Source organism: Gobio gobio (genome assembly GCF_949357685.1).
Source record: "Gobio gobio genome assembly, chromosome: 7".
Lineage (NCBI taxonomy): Eukaryota > Metazoa > Chordata > Actinopteri > Cypriniformes > Gobionidae > Gobio > Gobio gobio.
The window spans coordinates 15,867,452-15,880,892 of record NC_137103.1 but is presented as its reverse complement, the minus strand read 5'-3'; the positions used below and the strand labels follow the sequence as shown (position 1 = coordinate 15,880,892).

The 13,441-nt window shown below is 38.2% G+C and overlaps 1 protein-coding gene across 4 annotated transcripts in view; it reads right to left on the bottom strand.

Annotated features, from left to right (window-relative positions):
* fmnl2a (formin-like 2a) overlaps positions 1–13,441 on the bottom strand; it is a 141,211-nt gene that overhangs the window by 8,015 nt on the left and 119,755 nt on the right. Inside the window, exons 16-26 of one of the 4 annotated variants that reach the window (XM_079821919.1) lie at positions 12,697–12,821; positions 10,895–11,097; positions 10,488–10,722; positions 10,167–10,235; positions 10,006–10,086; positions 9,560–9,689; positions 9,253–9,416; positions 8,060–8,161; positions 7,837–7,935; positions 5,986–6,109; positions 249–342 (exon numbers count right to left, since the gene is read on the bottom strand). In XM_079821919.1, coding sequence (XP_079678045.1) covers positions 249–342; positions 5,986–6,109; positions 7,837–7,935; positions 8,060–8,161; positions 9,253–9,416; positions 9,560–9,689; positions 10,006–10,086; positions 10,167–10,235; positions 10,488–10,722; positions 10,895–11,097; positions 12,697–12,821 — 1,426 coding nt within the window. Of the gene's footprint in view, positions 1–24; positions 343–2,803; positions 2,906–5,985; positions 6,110–7,836; positions 7,936–8,059; positions 8,162–9,252; positions 9,417–9,559; positions 9,690–10,005; positions 10,087–10,166; positions 10,236–10,487; positions 10,723–10,894; positions 11,098–12,696; positions 12,822–13,441 lie in introns of those variants that run through there. The other 3 variants (XM_079821918.1, XM_079821916.1, XM_079821917.1) reach the window with 3 other exon arrangements.

Below are 13,441 nucleotides of genomic sequence, written 5' to 3'. Positions count from 1 at the left end.
CGCAGACTGAGTCTATGTGTCTCAGGTCACAGAATCACCCGATCAAACTCATTTTCAAATCAAATCAGTTCAACGGGTGTACATGAGTACCTGGAGACGCGGCCTTCAATAGGCCTGATGTGTGTTAAATAGAATGACAGATAGGAACAGAACACAAAAAGATGGCTTTTGTGTTCAGAGTCAAAAGATCTACAGCGGAGGGAGAGGAATGAAAGATAAATAATAATAATAAAGAGAGAGATGCTTGCCAGGTCTGAGTAGCATCCAGTGGGGTACTACTGGAAGAGTTCCTTACCCTCCAGTGCACATTGGGAAATTTAGTAATATTATTCTTCTTTAAGGCTGAGTGGAGAGGAAACAAAAACGCAGGTTAGATTGGAGCAGAGTGGACCGGACACAGCGAGTAAAGCTGCCCAGGGCTCAGAGAGGAAAGGTCAAAGGTCAAAGGCAGGCGCTGTAAGGTGTTACTGAAGCGCTGTTGATACTGCGGTAATGAACTCTATAACTCAAGCTGCTCTGCACAATGGCTCCAGCGTCCAGATACGACAAAGCAAAAACGGACATCTGCGTAGTCACTTCATATTTAAACAGTGAAACCAATGACAATTTGTCAAGCCTCCCAGAAGTGCATTGTTATAAGCCAGGACGTAAGCCAGGTAAGTTAAGTTCAAGCAGGCATGGTGCATAGTGGAAACTAAATGCAATGCTATGATGAATCTCAAGAAAACATGTCTTCCCAGTCATATTTCATAATAACAATAATGATAATACAAATGTGTTTATTGCATAAAGAGGAGGAAGCCTCATACCATGGAGATTTCCAGCAACTTAAAGGGATAGTTCACCCACAAATTAATACTTACCCTCATGTTCTTCCAAACCAAAAGTTTCCTTCTTCTGTTGAACAAAAAAGAAGATATTTTGAAGAATGTTGGTAACCTGAGTTGATAGTAGCCATTGACTTCCATAGTAGGAAAAAACAAAACTTTGGAAGTCAATGGCTACCGTCAACTGTCTGGTCACCAACATTCTTGAAAATATCTTCTTTTGTGTTCAAAAAGACAAGTGTTGATAGGTGAACCATACCATTAAGTTTTTCATGACAAGCACAATGCGTTTCTGGCTTCATTGTTTATGTTCTAATACAGTATGTCAAGCACTTTGAGCACTTTGTTTCATTTTAAATTAATGAAATTGAACAAAACATTCCAAATGTGACCCTGGACCACGAAACCAGTCATAAGTCACACGGGTATAATTGGGTTTCAATAGCCAACAATACATTGTTTGGGTCAAAATGATAGATTTTTATTTTATGACAAAAATCATTAGGATAAGATCATGTTCCATGAAGATATTTAGTACATTTCCTACCATAAATATATAAAAAATGCATTATTAGCAGTAATATGCATTGCTAAGGACTTCATTTGGACAACTTTAAAGGTGATTTTCTTAATATTTAGATTTTTTTGCACCCTCAGATTCCAGATATTTTCCAAATATTGTCATAGCCTAACAAACCATACATCAATGGAAAGCTTATTTATTTAGCTTTCAGATGATGTATAAATCTTAATAAAAAAAAATTACCCTTATAACTGGTTTTGTGGTCCAAATTGTCATGAAAATTCAATGCAAAACGTGCTTCACTCAAAATATAATTCTTCTGCCGTTTTTCTGTTTCGTTTGATTTCGAGGTGAAATATGACCCGGACATTTCTAGACCTTTTTAGTGAGATTCAACATCATATTTGGCTACAGCAATACATCTGAATGAGAAATGTCATTCACCCCATGCAAATGCATAGTCAGCAAAGCAAATGAACCAAACGTGCTTAGAAGAGAAAACCATCTCAACATGCTTCATGTAGCAAGTTAAACACACGTGAAACACAGGAAATCATGTGATGTCAGAGCTTCCCATCAGAGCTGAATAAGATGGAGGAAGAGTGAGAAAATGCAGAAAACCAGCATAATGCGAATGGTCCCCAAAAATCAATGACATACAGTATATTATACATATATTCACAATGACATGGACAAATGAACACATGAGCAAATCATAATGTCACAAACCATGTCGAAAACACCAGCGTTACCAACATGACAACTTAATATTGCCATAAAATGGACACAGATATGGTGTCATAGACTTACAGAGCTTACAAATACTGAGGTGGTTTTAGCCATTAATAATTGAAAACAAAAAAATATCAATCAATTATAAATCGCCTAGCGCGCGTGTGTGTGTGTGTGTTTGTAATGGAAAACTTCATTTTAGCCCATTTTGGCAGACTAATCTAATGTTTGTCACTGTAATTGGAATGACCCATATGGAATTGATATGGCAATTTATTTGCAGACTTCTTTCTGCTATTTAAACTGCAGAGGGCGCCCACAGCAATATGACTCAGCCAATAGTATTTGCTTTCTCAGAGAGGAACTGACACAGAAGTTTAAACCAACACAGGCCACACATTTGAAATGTGCAGAGAATCCGAGTTCATTCTAAACCCTGGTGTGTTTGGCTGTTTGTGACAACATATTTCCTCTTGTTGCATTTATGTTACAATAATGAATATGAATTTATGACACTCCGTGCAAAAAAAAACTGTGATGACATCATATGTGTCCTTCCCCAAACCCCCCTTCATGCAGAAGTTTAGTTGGTAAAGAAATAAAAAATGAACGCGCCCAGTACACACACCGACCCACAGGGAAATAAAACCAGGAATGTGAAGGGGTGCACACACACACACACACACACACAAAATGAAAGAGAGCAGCTTTATCCAGCGACCTTTAAGAGAGAGAGAGTCTAAGCTTTAGAAGTGGAGCTCCTCGTTGAAGTAACGCGAGCTGCGTTTGGCTGTGCGCGCAGTAAAGGGGGCAGTCTTCAGCACTGCGTCCAGACGAAACACACACACATAACAACACAAACAACACAGGGTTGAACTGCCAGAGCAACAAGCACAATGTTAGCACTTTCTACACACAACAGCACACTCTAGTAGTCTAATATGGTACTAACAGCTATTATATAAAGCTAAAACTACTTCAATATGGATTATTTGCCTACAATGCAGCTGTTAAGAGGATTACACACGCTACAAAAAATAATGTTCTTTTTTGGCCAATTATAAAGATCCTGTTTTTTCACAGTTAAAATTTGAATAAAACATTTCTGTAAAGGGGTCATATTATTGAAATCAAATCTAATTTTCCTTGATGAAAAGTAATAATCCTAAGTGAAAAGAAAGCTTTTATTAAAATGTATTAGTATTTACAAAAAGAAAGAAAAGAAGAAAAAAAAAACTCTAGATTCAAAGATATTTCAGTTTAAATGGCTAATTCAATGCTGGTCAGATGGCCTTTTAAAGGGATAGTTCACCCAAAAATTTAATTTATGTCATTAATTACTCACCCCCATGTCATTTCAAACCCGTTCATCTTCGGAATACAAATGAAGATATTTTTGATGAAATCCGAGAGCTATTTTAACAATGTCTTTACCTTTCTGGGCCTTGAAAGTGTTAATTAAATTGTTGTCTATGGAGGGGTCTTAGATCTCTCGGATTTCATCAAAAATATCTTTATATGTGTTCTAAGGATGAACGAAGGTCTTACGGGTTTGGAACGACATGAGGGTGAGGAATTAATGACAGAATTTTCATTTTTGGGTGAACTAATTTGGGTGAATCCCTGTAATAAAACTTGCTGTCTATGCAGCAGACAGTTCCCTTTTGCCAAAAACTTCAATTAGAGCCTACCCATAATTCACCAAAAATATGAGGCCAAGGCACTCCTATATAAGCCTTTATTCTATTATGGCTTATGTATTAAAGGCATATAGACAAACACCGCACACCAACACGTTGCTGCTAATAAGCCTTTATCAGGGTGTGGGTAACAGACACACTCAGAGGCTGAATCCAAAATCACCCCCTTAACCCTCATTCACTATTCCCTACGTTAGTCCACTAATATAGTTCACTTGAAGGAGTGAATGAAAAGGAGTGGGTGAATTCTGACAGCCCTGAGTGTACATTGGCTGTACCCATACCCTCTGGGCCTGTACCTATACCCTAAAATAATGCACTATTTGAGGATATAGGGGGCGATTTCGGATTCAGCCAGAGTCATTTTAAACAACACTTAATTAGTTAAATCACTGTCACCTGATGTTAGAGTAATCACATGAGAGAAAGTTCTAGATGTTCTTACCAAGCAGTACTTAAATCAACCACAATATGTTCACACACACACAAAAAAAAGTGTGGTTTAAAATGACTCTGAGTGTGTCTGTTAGCCACACCCTGATAAAGGCTTATTAGCTGCAACGTGTTGGTGTGCGGTGTTTGTCTATATCCTTTTTTGCTTTACCGATAATTAACTTTTGATTTCTGCTCCACCCCTGTATGCTCTGAATGTCCGTGGGTAGGAATACAAAACTGCAGAAATTCGATTTGTAGTTTTAACAAAAGCTCTGGCTTTCAAAAGTCCAGTAGTTAAGCAAAACAAGGCTTTTGTGTCAATCGAAAGACTAATGAAAATGTTTAATTAATTAAATAAAATTAACAATAACATTACAACTTTATTGTTGAAAAATGTAAACTTATATTATTGGATGAAATTAAATTAAATGTATAAGTATATGCAACTTTATCCTCATATATATATATGTAAAGCAAATAAGCAATATATACTGTACTAAAGTCTATAACAAATCTCAACTGCTTTATTGCTTGTATTGTCACAATACGTAAACTATATTAGTGCCCAGCTCTAAATGTGACTTTAGGGCATGTAAAGCTGGTTTGTGTATTGTGAAAAGTGCTATGCAAATTTGACTTGACAAGTGGACCTAAGGTAAAAAGTATAATATGACCCCTTTAAAAGGTTTGTTCACCCAAAAAGGACAATTCTGTCATTAATTACTCATCCTTATGTTGTTCCAAACCCTTCGTTCATCTTCGGAACACAAATATTTGATATTTTTGATGAAACCCGAGAGTTTTCTGACCCCTCCATAGACAGCAATTTAATTAACAGGCCCAGAAAGGTAGGAAAGACATTGTTAAAATAGTTCATGTGACTCCAGTGGTTCAATCTTAATTTTATGAAGTGATGAGAATGCTTTTGTGTGCAAAAAGTAAACAAAAATAATGACTTTATTCAACAATTTCTTCTTGTCTGTGTTAGTCTCCAACACTGTTGACATAGAAAATACAGCGCAGTGCTTTTGAAGTGCTACGTCAGAACGCCAGCTTCCCATTGGCTGACGCTGTTCACGTGAGCACCAGGACGCATGCGTGTGATAAAAGACTAAAAGGATAAAAGGATTGGCTAGCTATGGTGAGCTACCATTCTGCCGTAAAAATCTGTATTTACAACGTCAACAGGGTATGAGACTGACAAAGACAAGAAGAGATTGTTGAATAAAGTCTTTATTTTAGTATGTTTTTTGTACAACGCTCAACGCTTCATAAAATTAAGGTTGAACCACTGGAGTCACATTTACATTCACACCGGGGGACTATTTTAACGATGTCCTTACTACCTTTCTGGACCTGGAAAGCGGTAATTAAATTGCTGTCTATGGTATATACAGTATATGCTTCCTTCATCAAAAATATCTTCATTTGTGTTCTGAAGATGAATGAAGGACTTACGGGTTTGGAATGACATGAGGGTGAGGAATTAATTAATGACTCAATTTTTTGGGTGAACCAACCCTTTAAGACTACACTAAACACAGTGTTTAGTAGATGCACTCCAGCTCAGAGCTGTAAGCAGTTACTGCACACATTCAGCCTGTAAAGACACTGGTCAGTAAATTGTTATTGATCAGTAAAGCTTTCCACCAGTCACAGAAAGCTGGTTAGTGGCTCAAACTAACACGTTACAAATGTTCTTATGTTTTAAAGCCCACTGCATGCAGAACAATTATGGGGTGCCCCCAAAAGCAGAACATTGTGTTACCTGTGATGATGTCCTCAATGGCTCCATCTTTACCCTCATACACATGTCTGCTGTCCTTCACCTGCTTCTTCCTCAGCTCTGCAATCAAATTCTGCTGCTGCCGCTTATTCTTATGAGAGGGAGACTGAACACACATACAATAACATGTCACAATCTACAATTAATGCTGAATGACTGTCATTAACCTACAGTACAAACATTTCCACCTGCTGGGTTTGCAAGTTTCATGGGCACTTTTCATAGACATTCGGGTGCAGTCGTGACGTGTGGTTTGCTAGGGACACACCAAGCCTGAAAACTGACACTGAAAAAAACTAAGTCGGCCGACGCTCAAAAACGGCCCAGTGTTGCCTGACAGCCGACGTAGTTTTTTCAGTGTGTTCCGCTACATTGGTTCTAGTCAGACGCCATCAGTTTCTTTTTGGGGGGCCAATTCAACATGTAGAATTGGTGTTGGAGGGAGAGAACTCTGATTGGCTGTTCATCTTTAGCGAACGAGTCATTGCACGAGAATAAGAGCAAAAATCATATTATCACAATATTTATATAGCGCTCTTTTACAATGCCGATTGTTTCAAAGCAGCTGCACAGTGTTAAACAGGAAAATAATGCAACAGAATTTGATTTGGCCGTACAGCCGCTCTGGAGAAAACGGTGACGACAACACAGTCGGCTTTCATTAGCACTAGTTCTTTGGCGTCGGTTTGGTGTGTCCCTACCTTAATGGTTAGAGAGTCAGACCGGGTTCAATTCTCAATACCAGCAGGAAATGACTGAGGTGCCCCTGAGCAAGGCACCTAACCCCCCCAATCGCTCTCCGGGCTCCACATCAAAAATGGCTGCCCACTGCTCCGGGTGTGTGTGTGTGTGTTCACTAGTCGCTACTCCTTGTGTGTGTGCACTAACTTGTATGGGTTTAAATGCAGAGGACAAATTCCATACTTGGCCATTCACTTTTTCACTTTCATAATTCTTTCAGACTGTACCAACTGCATATGTAATCCCCTCACCCTACCCATCACAGAAAACTTTCTGCATTTTTACATTTTCAAAAAACATAATTTAGTATGACTTAGTAGCTGTTTTCCGCATGGGGACCAAAAAAAGTCCACACAAAGTCAAAGACTGTGGGGAATTGTGTCACTGTATCATAAGGACCACCTGAACCACACACACACACACACACACACAGGTTTGTTTTGCTAAGTGAGGACATTCCATAGGCGTAATGGTTTTTTATACTATACAAACTGTACATTCTATCCCCCTACACTACCCCTACCCCTAAACCTAGCATCACAGGAAAACATGCTGCATTTTTACATTTCTAATAAAACATTGTTTAGTATGCTTTTAAAGCTATTTTAAAAATGAGGACATGTCCTCATATTTCATATGTATGTCATAATACCAGTGTAATACCCGTGTCATTATACAAATGTGTCCTCATAAATCACAAAAACAAACACACACACTCTCTCTAAACGAGGACATGCCATAGACTTTACTAATGAGGCTGTCCCCAAAATAGGTTTTGTCAGATTTAGCTCACTTCTTGGTTTAAATTTGTCCCCAAAATGTAGGTATACGCACACACAGTGTCCAAAATGAATTTTTTGTTAATGATGGGTGAACAAGAAAATGTGATGGACTAAAACGTCTTACTGGCCATTAAAATGTAATTTACATCACTGATGGGCAGCCTATCATGAATTATGTTGCGTTTAGGTTGCTAATAAAGTTACTGGTCAAGTGTTTTATTTATAATTATATACACTAAAAAAAAAAAAACTTCTAAAAGACTATAAACTAAACGCACACAAACTCTCTATCCCTTAGTTTTATTTGTACCTTCTGATCCTCTTGCTCCATCATAGCTTCTTGCTCAATCAGCTTCTCCATCAACATCTGCTCATGTCTTTTCCTCTGTTCATTATCCTCCTCTGCTTGCTGATAAAGAGGAATTACCCATTAGGCATTTGGAAGTTGTGTAACATGAGTGATCAATGCAGGTACGGTTTATACAACCGACAAGTGATTGGATGAAGTGAGACAGGTTAATTGGTCGGTTTACCCGGTATGCTTTCACAAAGCGCACAAACACTGGGAAAAACACAGACGGTGGTGTTGTTTTGGAAGTTTCTCCAAAGAATTTCACCACTTCTTCATAGGCATCCTGAGGGATTGAGATATGAAAAGACATAAGAGGAAATAGTTCTGTTATTCAGAATCACATGTATTTACTGAGTCTTCAAATGTTACATTTTTAATGACAATGTTGATGAGGATACACCGATCAGGCATAACATTATGACCACACAAAACAGCCATGACCTGTCGAGGCATGGACCCCACTAGACCCCTGAAGGTTTACTGTGGTATCTGGCACCAAAATGTTAGCAGCAGATCCTTTAAGTCCTGTAAGTTGCAAGGTGGGGCCTCCATGGATCTGACTTCTTTGTTCAGCACATCCCACAGATGCTCTCATCAGTACCTCATCTGTTTGGTTGGACCACACAGGCCAGCCTTCACTCCCCACGTGCATCAATGAGCCTTGGCCGCCCATGACCCTGTCGCCAGTTTACCACTGTTCCTTCCTTGGACCACTTTTGATAGATACTGACCACTGCAGACCGGGAACACCCCACAAGAGCTGCAGTTTTGGAGATACTCTGACCCAGTCGTCTAACCATCACAATTTGTCCCTTGTCAAAATCGCTCAAATCCTTACGTTTGCCTCAACTTTGAGGACAAAATGTTCAGTTGCTGCCTAATATATCCCACCCACTAACAGGTGCTGTGATGAAGAGATAATCAGTGTTATTCACTTGACCTGTCATAATGTTATGCCTGATTGGTGTATAATCCCAATTCAAAGGGGTCATATGATTTTTTTCCCCTCCAAATGAATCGAGCAGTTTAATCGAATTCTTCTGAAGAGACACAATTGCTTAATATGATGAACAGATTTAATTTAGGCTTTTATTCATATCTTAACATTTATCGATGCCCATACATAGAGCAGCCTAAATAAACTAACCGTTGATGCGGATGTTTAAAACGAGCCATTTTGCAGTTTAGTTTCAATAAATGCTGTATTTGGACTGGGGAGGAAGGGTTGGGTTCTGAAAGTTATAGTATGATTTCATAATACCACAAACTTTAATTTTTAAGAGATAAAGACAAATGTGATTCCTCATGATATGGCCTCTTTAAATGAGAGTCTGATACGTTTAATGAGCTGTGTTTTGGGTCTTGTATGTGCACCTGAGCGATCTTGGCATCATCCTGAAGTTTTTTGAGTTTATTCTCATTCTGCTGTATGAAGTCTTTGAGCATTGTGTTGTGGCCGTGCATGCTATACTCTCTCCTGGTCAAATCCATCCCTCTCTGCATCTCCTTCACGTCTAATAATACATTATCCAGAGAGACTGAGGAATACAGAGAGAGAATTCATTTACTTGAGATCATCTGGACATGGTACAAAACATTGTGTCAAAACTTGACGTGAGCAAATACAATCTGCTCTGTTTATTGTAAACATAATCAACTTTACACTTGAGACGTTTCATACCTGCTGCAGCTTTCTCCACATAGTTCAGCTCATTATAGAAGAGTGACACCTGCTGGTATTTTTCCTTCACTACATTTGCTATATAGTGCAGAAGAGTGACCTTGCGATCTGTTGATTTAGTGTCCAATAACTGGAAAGAAAACATTTGAACCCTCAGAACATTTGAACCCTCAAGTGTATGATTCAAATCACAGATGAAGAAAATGTTTTTTTATATACTTGGTGTTTTATATACTTACACTTTGTTATCATAAAATCAATGACAGTCTAACAGAATTATAAATGTCAAAATCCATCATAGTGGTTTGAATGTAATTTCACAACCTGCACGCTTAAACAATTGCAATTGAAATAAATGACAGGTGCTTTGTTGGCCATTCATAAATCATAGAGATTTAACTTATAACAGACAAAATTGAAAAAAAAACTGAGCATGTAAAACGTACCAGGTCTAAGCTCTGCAGTTTGAAGCCGTATACCGCTCCTCTTTTACTGCTGTTCATGTAGTTCCCCAGAGCCAGGATGATCTGAGAGAGAAATACACGCTCAATAAAGACACAAACACATTTTGGAGAAAAATGAATCAAGATAGAAGTGAAACTCTTACTTCCAGAATCTTCTTGAGTTTTTGGGAGGACTTGATAGAGACAGATGCTGCAATAACGGCGTGAAGTTGCTGTTGAGACAAAAGCAAAAAAAAAACACATCCAAAGTTATATTTTTGGTCATTAAAACTAGCCAATTGTCATGCTAATTTTCAGGGAAAGAAAAGGGAATCTGAGAATTTGGAGGAGATCCACAGGCATGTCCAGATTAGTTATCTAAATTTGCCTGGGTGATTTGAAATGAATACTGGAAAAATCCCGCTTATTTCTCGACCAAATGTGCTGTCAGTGTGGTAAAGCAGCTCTGGGTTTGTGTTATTTACCGGTGTGAGCATCTGAACGTTCTCAGTGAAATTCCCCAGGAATGCCATGATGGTCATCTTCTGCATGAGACGCTCTATCTTGCTGAACTGGATCATGAAGCGATCCTCATCTGTCAGGTTCTCCAGAGGTTTGCGTTCCTTCTCGTACTGCCGCAGAACCTTCAGCTCCGCTTCCGTTGGAATGAACCTCATCAAACACTCCACAAAGTCCACCGGCAACGTCCGCAGGTCAAACCTTACATACACACACATATCAAAGCATTATCCTTAACAATCTGATTCAGGAGCTCCAGAAGCTGCAGTTGCCAGTCCTGTTTGGAGTCCACCATACATTTTATGGTTAAGAAATATTTCTATGGCACCAATCAAGAGATGACAATTTCTAGTGTATGCTGGCTGTGAATTACACTTGGATGGCTCTGCAGATCTCCTCTGATGTCTTGCCGACTTTTTTGAGGGTGATGGCCAGGTTTTTAGCCCTGTTGGAGTCCAGCAGCAAGATTTTATTTGGTCCTTTCTGAGAGGTCTTCTGTTTACTGGAGGTGATGTCTATGGCTGGACCCTGTGCTTTTGTCTTAAACATCTCCTCAAACTCATCCACATTCAGATCCTGAACAGAAAAAAAACATTGACCATTAAGTATATCTGATACTGTAAAGTGATAACAGGATATAATCATAATGCAAATCAACATGACACTAAAAAATAAAAGCCAACAATTCAGAACGTAGAGAAAAACATATCATTATTTCTCCTCACATCATACAAATAGACAGTCTTGTGTACTAATGAACATCTGTACTTATCCACTATATTTATTGTACCTCTATTTTATAAACTACTGTTCAAAAGTTTGGGGTTGGTGAGATTTTTTTATGTTTTTGAAAGAAGTGGTCACCCCGGCTGCATTTAATTGATTACAAATTCAGTAAAAATTTCAATTAAAAAAGAAACTTTTGAATAATTCAAAACAATGTTTTTTATTTGAATATACTTAAATGTAATTTATTATAAAATACTTTAGAAATCATTTTACTATTCTATCAATACACCTTACTGACCCCAAACTGTTGAATGGTACAGTATATAAATGAATTAGAAATATCAGTACACATGATAATGCATAATTTTCATAATTATAACCTCAGTTTTAATACAGTATAAGAATAACCAATTCATTACTCTCAGAAAATTATACATTTCAAAATATAACACAAAACTTTGTTGATCATGATAATAATCTCTTCATCACGGCACCTGCTAGTGGGTGGGATACAACAAAATATTAGGAAGGTGGTCATAATTGTATGCCTGATTGGTGTACAAGTATTATAATGCAACATATTATGCATGAATTATAAAATTAATGCACTATAATGCCTATATAATGCATAATACACACTGATCAGGCATAACATTATGACCTAATATTGTGTTGGTCCCCCTTTTGCTGCCAAAACAGCCCTGACCCATCGGGGCATGGACTCCTCGACTAGACCCCTGAAGGTGTGCTTGTGGTATCTGTCACAAAGATGTTAGCAGCAGATCCTTTAAGTCCTGTAAGTTGCGAGGTGGGGCCTCCATGGATCGGACTTCTTTGTTCAGCACATCCCACAGATGCTCGATTTGATTGAGATCTGGGGATTCGCTCCCCACCTGCATCAGCCCTTGGCCATCTATGACCCTGTCACTGGTTCACTACTGTTCCTTCCTTGGACCACTTTTGACAGATACTGACCGCTGCAGACCCGGAACACCCCACAGGAGCTGCAGTTTTGGAGATGCTCTGACCCCATCGTCTAGCCATCACAATTTGTCCCTTGTCAAACTTGCTCAAATCCTTTACGCTTGCCCATTTTTCCTGCTTCTAACACATCAACTTTGAGGACAAAATGTTCACTTGCTTCCTAATATATCCCACCCACTAACAGGTGCCGCGATGAAGAGATAATCAGTGTTATTCACTTCACCTGTCATAATGTTATGCCTGATCAGTGTATGTAAATTAGTATTACACTGTTATGTTAATGTTTGTATTAATTATTATAATATATTGCATTATAATAAGAAGTATGTATTGTGTAAAAATAGACAAAATTTAGGGTGCATTTGTGCTTTTGTATGTACTGTAACAAAACAAATGGTGTTCAAATGTTTTTGCTAAGTTTCACAACTTTTTTCAAAGTTCTCATAACTGTGTCCATCTCACCTCAAGTATTCTTTCGTCATCGATCTCGTTGAACACAGTGCCATTGATCTGATTGGGTTTCAGCGCCACCCAATTAAACACGGGCATACGGAACTTAGTCTTGATGGGTTTCTTAATCTTCACAGCTACACAACATGACAGAAAAAAACACATCAGCATCATGCAAATCACACAAACACAAAACATGATGTGGAGCTGGTTTGTCAAGAGCAGGCACAGATAGGATGGGTTTATCTGAACGTGTCCAGTGCACATATATGAGGGTTTGTGAGGGGGAAATGTGTGAACATGACACCTTTGCTATGTATCTACACTCTCAGGCTAGAGAAAAAGAGCTCTAGCCTCTCATAGTGTTGGCATTAAACGTCTACATACCACTGTTAAAATTGCAGCTTTTTAGATGTAAAAAATGCATTAAAGTAAAACTATGTCAGATCCTTTTCCATCTTGTGATATTGAAACCAACTAAATTCATGCAACAAACAAACAAAAAAAGCAACAAAAAACTTTTAAAGGCATAGTATTTTTTCCATAATATATAAGCCAATGGCTACCGTCAACTTTTTGGTTACCCATATTCTCCGAAATATCTTCTTCTGTGTTCAACAGCAGAAAGAAAAACTTTAGGGTGAATAAATGATTGAGAATTTTCATTTAGAGGAGAATTATCCATTTAAAAGTTTCTATTCGTTTGTTGTATGAATTTTGTTGCTTTCAATATTACATTATTATACTGATATGATCT